This window comes from Belonocnema kinseyi, chromosome 9, assembly GCF_010883055.1.
Source record: "Belonocnema kinseyi isolate 2016_QV_RU_SX_M_011 chromosome 9, B_treatae_v1, whole genome shotgun sequence".
Classification (NCBI taxonomy): domain Eukaryota; kingdom Metazoa; phylum Arthropoda; class Insecta; order Hymenoptera; family Cynipidae; genus Belonocnema; species Belonocnema kinseyi.
The window spans coordinates 93548831-93559755 of NC_046665.1; the positions used below are offsets into that span (position 1 = coordinate 93548831).

At 22.1% G+C, this 10925-nt stretch overlaps 1 protein-coding gene across 2 annotated transcripts in view; it reads right to left on the minus strand.

Annotated features, from left to right (window-relative positions):
• LOC117179495 (ubiquitin-conjugating enzyme E2 G1) overlaps window positions 1-10925 on the minus strand; it is a 26207-nt gene that overhangs the window by 1726 nt on the left and 13556 nt on the right. The window contains exons 4-6 of one of the 2 annotated variants that reach the window (XM_033371360.1): window positions 10226-10404; window positions 795-918; window positions 349-581 (exon numbers count right to left, since the gene is read on the minus strand). In XM_033371360.1, the coding sequence (XP_033227251.1) occupies window positions 838-918; window positions 10226-10404 (260 nt within the window). In that variant the 3' untranslated portion in view covers window positions 349-581; window positions 795-837. Of the gene's footprint in view, window positions 1-348; window positions 582-794; window positions 919-10225; window positions 10405-10925 lie in introns of those variants that run through there. The other variant, XM_033371361.1, reaches the window with a different exon arrangement.

A 10925-nucleotide genomic window follows, 5' to 3' on the forward strand; every position in this document is an offset into this window, starting at 1 on the left:
TATATACGAAAGTAAGAAAATACGAAAACGACACTAAGGAACTATTGAGTAATAAACATAAAGGCAGTATTTTAAATAAAAGGGACATCAGAAGGGGAGGGTTCGATGGTAGGAACGGGATGGGGGAAATGTTAAGTTTACAGTAACTAACAATATTAAAGTAGCAATCGTACAGATGATTTCCTCTTCTAATATTATGTATAGTCGTAAATTAGCTTTAGCTGTTTATCATGTAAAAGGTGAGCTGCGTGTGTATTTTCTGCTCCTGACGCATATTTCTGCTCCGGTTGCAAAAGTTCTGCTCTGATTGCAAAAATATTTCTGCTCCGGTTGCAAAAATATTTCTGCTTCGGTTGCAAAAATTTCTGCTCCGGTTGCAAAAAAAAATTCTGCTCCGTTCGCAGGCAGTGAAAATTGTACAAAGGTGGCGGAGATCCATGGACACTCGACGGAATCGCAAGAGATCGACTCTTTCTCTCCCTCTCTGCGTAAGGACGGGATAGGCGTATTCATTGGGCACTGCTTGTCGGTTAGCTTTATGCTGAACTTCTTTTTCTTTCGAACAGTGCTTTACGGCTTCCCTATATCCATCAAAATTCGCCTGAGTATAAAAAAGTCTACGCAAAAGCCAAAGAACGGACGCAGTTCACCTTTTCACGCGCAAAAAAAAAAGAAAGAAAAAAGGAACCGATGCTCTTTCAACTGCATGTTTTATTCATTTATTTATTTTTGAAAACTTGTGATTGTACTAAAATTTTGTTCGAAAAATTTGCGAAGTCTTTGAAAAAACTTACCAGAATTAAACAAGTCTTTCCGTTTGAATATTACTTATTCCCCCTACAAACATTCCTCTTGGCTTTTTCGGACACACCTTGCCACCTTCCGTTTGAACTCCGTATAACTCTCTCTCCACTCTTTCTGCAATTTTCAGGGAAAACAAAATCAGGCCGCCCGTTTTAATCAAGGCCGATGAAATTTTAAAAATTAAATTAAATGCAAATTAAACTGCGAAAATAAATTTAAAAAAAAAATCCCGGTTATTTCCGGGTTCGCAAACATTTTTCACAGCCAATAAAATTTAAAAATTCGAACTTTAAAGCTGAAAATTTTTCCACTGGAAATAATAAAAAATAAACTACAAATTAAAGAACCCAAAATGGAATTCTTGAATTTTAAACTTTCGAAATTGAAATTAAATAGTTTTTATTTCTGAATTAAAGAATCCATCAAAGAACTTACAAAAATAAAAAAATTATATTAAGTTATTTTAGGTTACAGAAACATTATAAATTTAGGAATATAATTTTTTTTTTAACTAAAAAGTTCTTTTAAATTATTTCCAATTTGAAATTATTTTTGAAAATTTTTTCCGAACTTCTAAATAACTTTTAATATTAATTAAATTTTCCCTACAACTTGTAGAAAAAATAAGAGTAATTTCAAGAGATATTTAGAAGTTTAAAAAAATAATGAAAATTAATATAGAGCTTACAAACAAAAAATTTAAGCTTCTTAATGATAAAAAAAGAATAAAAACATTTTCTTAATATTCATAGGAAAATAAAAAATAGTTTTTCATTTTGCAAAATTATTTTAACACAAGATTTAAAAAGATGTAAAGAGATTTCCAAAATTGTCAAAAAAGACCCTGGACGATTTTAAAGATTAATTTTTTAATTAATTTTGAATCTTTTCAAAACTTCTAAATATCTCTTAAGATTACTCATATTTTTTTCTAAAAATAATAAGTGTTCAATTATTATTTATACATAAAAATTCAACAATTTCGCTTACAAATTAAACATTTTTAAAAATAGAATAATAAAAATTGTAAAGCTAAAAGTTTAAAAGATTTTCGAAATTTTAACTTCAAGCGCTTTTAATTTTGTAATGGTTCAAGTCTTCAAGACTCCTATTTCAAATTCTTTAAATTAAAAAGTTTTTAAATCAAAGATTTTCGAATTGCGCATTGTTCGACTAAAACATATTAATGCTTAACAAAAAAAAGTTAAAACTTTTAAATTCAAAAATTAATGTTAAACCAAAAAAGAAACGGATTTTCAAGAAAATAGTTCAATTTTCAACAACAAAATCAATTTTCGCTCAAAAAGATCAATTTTCAACCAAAAAATAAATAATTAAATTTTCAGTTAAAAAAAAAAAAAAAAACAACTAATTTTCAACCAAAGAGATGAATTTTTAGCTAAAATTATGGAATATTCACCTGGAATTGATTTACATTCACAGTTTAAAAAACAAAATAATTTTTAACCAAAAGAGAAATCAATTTTCAACTAAAATGATGAATTTTCAAGACAACAAAATTAATTTTTACTGAAAATAACAAAAAAAACTTAAATAATTCAAATTTAAATTAAAAAAATTACATGCCCCAAAAGAAAAAATATTCAATACAAATGATAAAACTAATTAAAAAAAAAAGTTATATTTTCAAACAAAGTTATGAATTTTCAGCTGGAATCGTTGAATTTTAAACCAGAAAGATGAATTTTCAACTAAAAAAGAGCATTTTTCCACAAAAATGTGAATAAATAAGAAAATAGATAAAATAATAAATAAAAAATAATAAATATTTAACTGGACTACTTGAATTTTTAACATCAGAGAAGAATTTGAAATAATAACATGAAAATGCAAGAAAAAGATAATTTTTTAACCAAAAAAATTTATTTTTAACACAATATTTGGATTTTCAACAAACTAGATAATTAAGAAAGGAAAAATATTCATACAAATCGTTGAATTTTGAACTAGAAAAAAAGTGAATTTAGAAACAAATTCTTAATTTTTCTAGTACAAAATATAAATTTTCAACAAAAAAATATAATAGTTAAACTTTTAGTAGACGAAAAAATTAGTAACAAAAAAGATAGGGATTTTCAAGAAAATATTTCCATTTTCAACTAAAATTATGTATCTTTAAGTGAAACCGTTGAATTTTCAACAACAAAAAATCAATTTTCACTAAAAAAGATAAATTCTCAGCCAAAACATAAATAATTAAATTTTAAGTTAAAAAAACTAATTTTCAACTAAACAGATCAATTTACAACTAAGAATATGGAATATTGAATTGGAATAAGTTAAATATCCAGTTAAAAAAATTACTTTCTTAAAAAAAAACTTTCTACACAAAAAAAAGAACTAAATTTTCAAAAATTAGTTACATTTAAAAAAAAGTGATGAATTTTCAACCAAAATTGTAAATTTTTAACTGGAACAGTTTCATTTAAACCATAATTTTAAGCCAGAAAGATGAATTTCCAACTAAAATTATGAATTCTTAATTAGGACAATGACTTTTTTTTACATACCCGTTGAATTTATAATCAAGATGATAAATTTTGACCAAATAAGATGAATTTTTAACTAAAAAAGAGAATTTTTCAAACAAACATTCAATACATTAATTTTTAGTCAATAAATTAATGTTAAACCAAAGAGATTAATTTTAATCTAAAATTATGGAATATTTAATTGGAGTAAGTTAAATTTTCAGTTAAGAAAAATTAGTTTCCTTGAAAAAAAAAAAACTTTCAAGAAAATAGTTAGATTTTCAAACAAAATGGTGAATTTTCTACTAAAATTGTAAATTTTCAACTGGAATAGTTTAATTTTAAACCAGAAAGATGAATTTTTAAACTAAAATTATGAATTTTTAATTAGAACAATTAAATTTTTGACAAACGATTTGAATTTTCAATCAAAAAAAATTTTTTTTTTAAATTCATTTCTCTACGAAAAAATAGAACTTTCAACTGAATAAGATCATTTTTTAATCAATTCCAAACAAAAATTGAATAATTAAATGTTTAGTCAAAAATGAATATTTAACCAAAAACATCAATTTTTATCTAAAATTATGGAATCTTCAATTGGAATAAGTTAAATTTCCAGTTTAAAAAATTACTTTCCTAAAAAAAAACAACTTTAAAGAAAAAACAACTTTAAAGAAAAAAAAACTTTTTAGAAAAAAGTTACACTTTCGAACAAAGTGATGAATCTGTAACTAAAATTGTAATTTTTTAAACCGAATAGTTGAATTTTAAACCAGAAAAATGAATTTTTATCTAGAGTTATGTAATATTCAATTCGAATAATATTTACATAACAATTTTCAACAAAAGAGAAAAGAAATTTTCAAACAAAATAATTAAATTTTCGCAAAAAAATCCTTTTCATCCAAAGAAAAAAACCAATGTTTTTTTTTTTTTATCAAATAGCTCATATTTCTACCAGATAAATTAATTTTTAATTAAAATGATAAATTTCCAACTGAAGAAATTAATTTCAAACAAAAGAGTTTAACTTTTAACTGATTAATTTTATTTCCAACCTAAAAGATGAATTTTGAAGTGAAATGATCAAGAATTTTTAAACGAGAAAATTAACTTGCCAAGAAAAAGAAAATTTTCGAAAAAATCGATTTTTAACCAAATATGTGAATTTTTTAAGAAATAGTTGAATTTTCAATGAAAAAAGTCAAATCTTCATCTAAATTGTTGATTTTTGAACTAAAAAAAAGAATTGCAGCAAAAAATGGACATTTAAATTTTCTGATAGAGGAATTAATTTTTAACAGGGTTTTTTTTAACTCACTTTAGAGGCAAAAAATAGTGTAAAATGGTGAATAAATTATCAATATTTTCAGTTAATAATTTATATTTTCTGGTCAAATTTTATTATTTGGTTCAAAATTTAATTATTTTTTTTTGAAAATCCGTCTTTTTGGCTTAATAATTGTTTTCTTTCTTGATTAGAAAATTTTTTTTGGTTGCAAATTCAACTGTTTTGTACAAATATCGTATTTTCAATTGAAAAAATGAAACGATTTAGCAGAAAATATATCTGTTTTGTTAAAACTGACGAATTTTGTGCAAAATAATTTTTTTGTTAGAAAAAATAAATTTCTTTTAGTTAAAAATGTAATTATTTGAACAAAAAATAGTTTTTGCTGGTCAAATTTAACTTTTAATTATTTTAAATTAACTACTTTCTAAAAAGTTAATTTATTTATTTAACTATTCATAAAACCTTAGTTCGAAATTCATATTTTTGGCTAGAAAATTGATGAAAAATCATATTTTTAGCTTGAAAATTGAACAATTTTATTGAAATTTCATCTTTTGTTTAAAAAATTCATATTTGCAGCTAAAAAATTCAACAATTTGGTGGGAAATTAAACATATTGGTTAAAAGTGTATGCATTTTGTTGAAAATTATTCTTTTTTGGTAAAAAAAATGCAACTGTCATTTATTTTAAATTAACTGCTTTCTTCAAAGCTCTCTTTTTTAATTGAAAATTGAACAATTTGATAGAAATTTCTTTTTATTATTCTTGAAAGACAAATTTTTGTTTTGGTATAAAGTTCAACTTTTTTGTTTGACATTCATGTCTTTCAGTCGAAATTTGACATACTTTGGTTAAAAGTATCTTTTTTATTAAAAATTAAACATTTTTATAGAAAATTCTTATTTTTGGCTCAAAAATTCGTTTTTTTTGTTTGTTAAAAATGGAATTGTTTGGTTGAAAATTAATCTGTTTTAATTCAAAAATTTTGTTGAAAATTCTTCTTTTTTTTTTGTTAAATGCATATATTTTTTATTTTATATAAAAACATTTTTTCCTTCAAATATGAAATATTATATATATTTCAACAGATTTCAGACAATTTCTTTAGAATTTCAAAATTTGTCCACAAAGATACTGAATTTGTTTTTTTCTTTGCAGAATTAAAAAAAAATTGGAATAATTGAAAAAGATGTTTACAAATTTTGTCATGATTGTTTATTTTGAGACATGCGTTTTAAAAGAGAATTTAAAAATTGAAAATGTTACATTGAAATTCATTGTAAAAATTAAAAATTATCTTTCTAAAAATGTGCAAGATTTTAAAAGCAATTAAAAGTTTTTAAAGTTATTTTTCAAAATTTTAAGAATAAATTTAGGAATTTAAAACATATTTTAAAACCTGAAAATATTTCCGAAATTTATTCAAATATTTACTTCTTTCTTTCAAACTTCTAAAAGTTCTAAATATCTGTGAAACTGACTCAAGTTTTTCCGAATATTTTGCAAAATCATGCAAAATAAAAACACCTTCTTCAATAGTTTTAATAGAAAAAATGCCCGATTTTTTCCCAGATTACAATTTTTTGAATCAAAAACATAGAATTTTTAACAAAATAGTTATAATTTTTGAACGAAGAATTAATTTTTAAACAAAAAGATATATTTTAAACTAAAATGACAAATCTACAACCACAACTAATTTTCAACGAAATAGTTAAATTTTCGAACCAAAACATTTATTTTCAAGTAAAAAAGATAAATTTATAATAAAAAATGGAATCCCTATATTGTCAATTAAAAAAATTACGTTTAAAAAAAGAGTGAACAAAATAATTAAATTTTCAAGCAACGTGGTTATTTTTTCACCAAAAAGATGAATATTTTACCACAAAACATGGAATGATAAAATTTTCAGTTCAAGAGAAGAATTAAAAAAAACTATATTTAATAAAATAATAAAAATTTTCACCCAAAAATATAAACTTTCTAAAAATTTTTGTTTTCAACCAAATATAATGGAATTGTCAACTGAAAAGATGCATTTTTAACAAATCAAGATTAATTTTTACCGAAAAATACGAAATTTCAATCAAATAAATGAAATTTTAAGTAAATAAGAAATGTTAAAAAAAAATGAATTTTAACAAAATATTTAAGTTTTCAAGCAAAGAAATAAACTTTCAAATCAAAAAGATTAAATACATAAATTCTAAGTAAAAACAGATGAATTTTAGACTGAAAAATTAATTTTTAACAAAGAAGAATTTTTAATTAAGAAGATTAATTGAATGAATATTAGACAAAGATACATTTTCAACTAAAATACGAATTTTTAAGCAAGAAGATTAATTTTCTGTCAAAAAAGACAAATTTTCAACAAAATATATTAATTTTTATCTCAAAAAGATGAAGTTAAGGTTTAAAAAATTAATTTGTAACCAAAAGATGATTTTTCAATAAACTAATTGAATTTTCAACCAAATAGAATTAATTTTAATTACAATTTTTCTAATCAAATAATAAATAATTTATTTAACCAAATTATTGAATTTTCGAGCAAAAAGAAGAATTTTAAATCAAGAAGATGAATTTTCTTTAAGCAAAAAAAACGACGAATTTTCTGAATGAATTAATAAATTTTCAACCAAAAAAGAGAAGTTTTCAAATTTAAATAAAATATTTAAATTTTCAGGTAAAAAAAGAATTGATTTTTAGAAAAATAAAATTAATTGTCAACTATGAAGTTTAAACTTCTACAAAAAAACAACATTTTTTTAAACCAAATAATTGAAATTTTGAGCAAAAATACGAATTTCTAATCAAGAAGAATAATTTTCTTTTAAAAAAATATGAATTTTCCATAAAATACATTAATTTTAATCTTAAAAAGATAAATTTAAGGTTAAAAAATTAATTTTTAACCAAAGGCAATTTTTCAACAAACAAATTGAATTTTCAACCAAAAAAAGATGATTTTTTAAACTTTAACGAAAATAAATGAATAAATTCAATTTCAAATCAAGAATATTTATCCAATAAGAATGCATTTTTAAGACCAAATATATGAATTTTTTTATCAAAAGGGCGAATTTTCAGCCAAGAAGGTTAATTTTCTTAAAAAAAAGAAAAAGACGAATTTTCAATAAAATTCATTAACTTTGAACTAAAAAACATGAATTTAAGATTTAAAAATTAGTTTTTAATCTGAAAAGGATTTTTTAACAAAATAAATTAATTTTCCACCAAAAAAAGACAAGTTTTCAATTTTAAATAAAAAATTTAAATTTTCAGGTAGAAAAATTGATTTTCAACTAAGAAGCTTCAAAAAAAATGTTTACCAAAATAAAAACCAGATTTTTTAATAAAATACATGAATTATTTTAATTTCTTTAAAAAAACGAATTTTTAATATAATACATTAATTTTGAGCTAAAAAAATTTTTTTTAAATTTATGTTCAACCAAGACGAATTTTCAAAAAAGGAATTGAATATTTAAACAAAAAATAAATTTTCAGGCAAAGAAAATTGATTTTCAACAATGAAGATTACATTTCTACAAAAAAAAACACCATTTCTTGAACCAAATAATTGAATTTTTGAGCAAAAAGACGAATTTTAAATCAAGAAAATAAATTTTCTTTAACAAAAAAGCGAATTTTCAATAAAATACCATTAATTTTGAACTAAAAAATTTACAACCAAAAATAGAATACCTATATCTTCAGTTATAAGAATTAAGTTTTAAAAAACATATAAATATTTTTTCAAAAAAATAGTTACATTTTCAATTCAAGAAATATATTAATATTCTACCACAAAACAAGGAATAATTAAACTTTCAGCTAACGAATTTAAAAAAAAAATAGTAAAATTTTCAGTACAAAAGGGTTTAAACTTTCAACAAAAAAAAAATCAGTTTTCAACCTAAAAATAAAATCTGTTTTCAACCTAAAAAAAAATTTTACAAGTGAAAAAATTGATTTTCAACCAAATAAAATAAACTTTTGACTAAGAGGTTCTTTTAAATGTCTAAAAAAAAGAAAAATAAGAGTTTTTTTTACAAAATAATTGATTTAGTTCAATTTTCAGGTGAAAAAATTGATTTTCAATCAAATAAAATTAATTTTCAACAAAGAATATTAAATTTAAAAAAAAACCATTTTTTAAACCAAATATATGGATTTTTTTATAAAAAGAGCGAATTGTTAATCAAGAGTATTAATTTTCTTTTAAAAAAGGCGATTTTTCATAAAATACATTAATTTTGAACTAAAAAAGATGACTTTAAGGTTTAAAAAATTCATTTTTAACCAAAAGACGATTTTTCAATAAACTAATTGAATTTACAACCAAAAAAAGATAAGTTTTTAACTTTAAATGAAATATCAAAATTTTCAAGTAAAAAAATTAATTTTCACGTAAAAAAAATTTTTCAACTATGAAGATTAAATTTCTACAAGTAAAAAGCAGTTTTTGAACCAAGGAATTAAATTTTTGGACAAAAAGGTGAGTTTAAAATCAAGAAGATGAATTTTCTTTAAGAAAAAAAAACAAATTTTCAACAAAATACCATTAATTTTAAATTAAAAAATTAAAAGAATAAAGTTTAAAAAAATACATACACACACGCACACACGCACACACACGAATTTTTTCAACAAAATAGTTAAATTTTCAACTCCAAAAATATATTAATTTTATACCACAAAACAAGGAATAATAAAATAAAAAAAACCAAATAAAATAAATTTTCGACTAAGAACTTTTTTTTTAATTTCTAAAAAAAAAAGAAAGAAAAAAAATATTTTTTTACGAAATTAATAAATTAGTTCAATTTCCAGGCGAAAAATCTGATTTTCAATCAAATAAAATTAATTTTCAACTATGAAGATTAAATTTCTACAAAAAAAAAAGCATTTTTTAAACCAAATATATGGATTTTCTTATAAAAAGAGCGAATTTTCAATCGAGAATATTAATTTTCTTTTAAAAAAACGAGAATTTTCATAAAATACATTAATTTGAGCTAAAAAAAAATAAAAAAAATTTTTGAACAAAGACGAATTATCCACAAACTAATTGAATTTAAAAAAAATCGAACTACAATAAAATGAATAAATTTTCACGTGAAAAAATGTTTTTTTAACCAAATAAAATTGATTTTCAACTATGAAGATTAAATTTCTACAAATACAAAGCATTTTTTGAACCAAGTAATTTAATTTTTGGACAAAAAGGCGAGTTTAAAATCAAGCAGATGAATTTTCTTTAAGAAAAAAAAAACAACGAATTTTCAACAAAATACCATTAATTTTGAACTAAAAAAGTAAAATAATAAAAATTAAAAAAATAGATGTAAATAAGAACATTTTTTTTTTCCAAAAAGATAGTTAAATTATCAGCTAAACAATTTTTTAAAAACAAAATAGTAAAATGGTTTAAACTTTCAACCGAATAACAAGTTTAATAATCAATAATAACTTTGAAATTCCCTGAAATATAAAAACCCCGTTATAATTTTTAAATAAATCATTTTTTCCAAAAAAAGGAGCCAAACTTTCGCGTTCTCAGTTTAAATTTGTACGCGATCGTCTAAATAAAAAAAAAATAAAGTGTTTTCAAGAACTTACGGCGGCATCTACATTGGCGGGACTTTCATCATTTGGATCAGCGAGCATGCTAATCACGCTTATAAGAATTGTTTCAACTGTGTGAACTGGAAGCCACCGCTCAGAAGCCTTTTCGTAGCCCCACTTATCATCTCCCGGCTCGTGCAAGATCGATATGCACACGTCACCATTTTTTTCGACTGGAAACAATTTTTATTTCAGATTAATCAATTATTTTCATCAGTCACAGGCCTCACACTCCCTCTGGAATAAAATATTCGGTCCAAAAAATACTTTCTGTTATGCTCATTGAAAAAAAATGGAATTTTCAATCCAAAAAGACGAATTTTTATCAAAAAAAAATGTCTTTTTAACAAATCAGTTGAATTCTATACCAAATAGTTGCATTTTCAGCCAAAAAGATTAAATTTTCATTATAGATTTTATACAAAAAGTAAATTTTCTACGAAATGGTTATATTGAAAAAAAAAATAGTACAATAGTTTAATTTCCAACCACAATTTTTATCCAAAAATGTGACATTATTCTTAAGGGCATGTGACACAGCTAAATACCTATATTACCGACCACAGTTTTTCAGTTCACTGAATGTTTTTTCGAACCTCAGAACTTTTTTTGTAAATAAAATATCGGGCTGAAACTTTGGGAAATGTATTAGAGTACAATAAAGTACGTTTAGGTACTGCATTTTGGTAGGAAC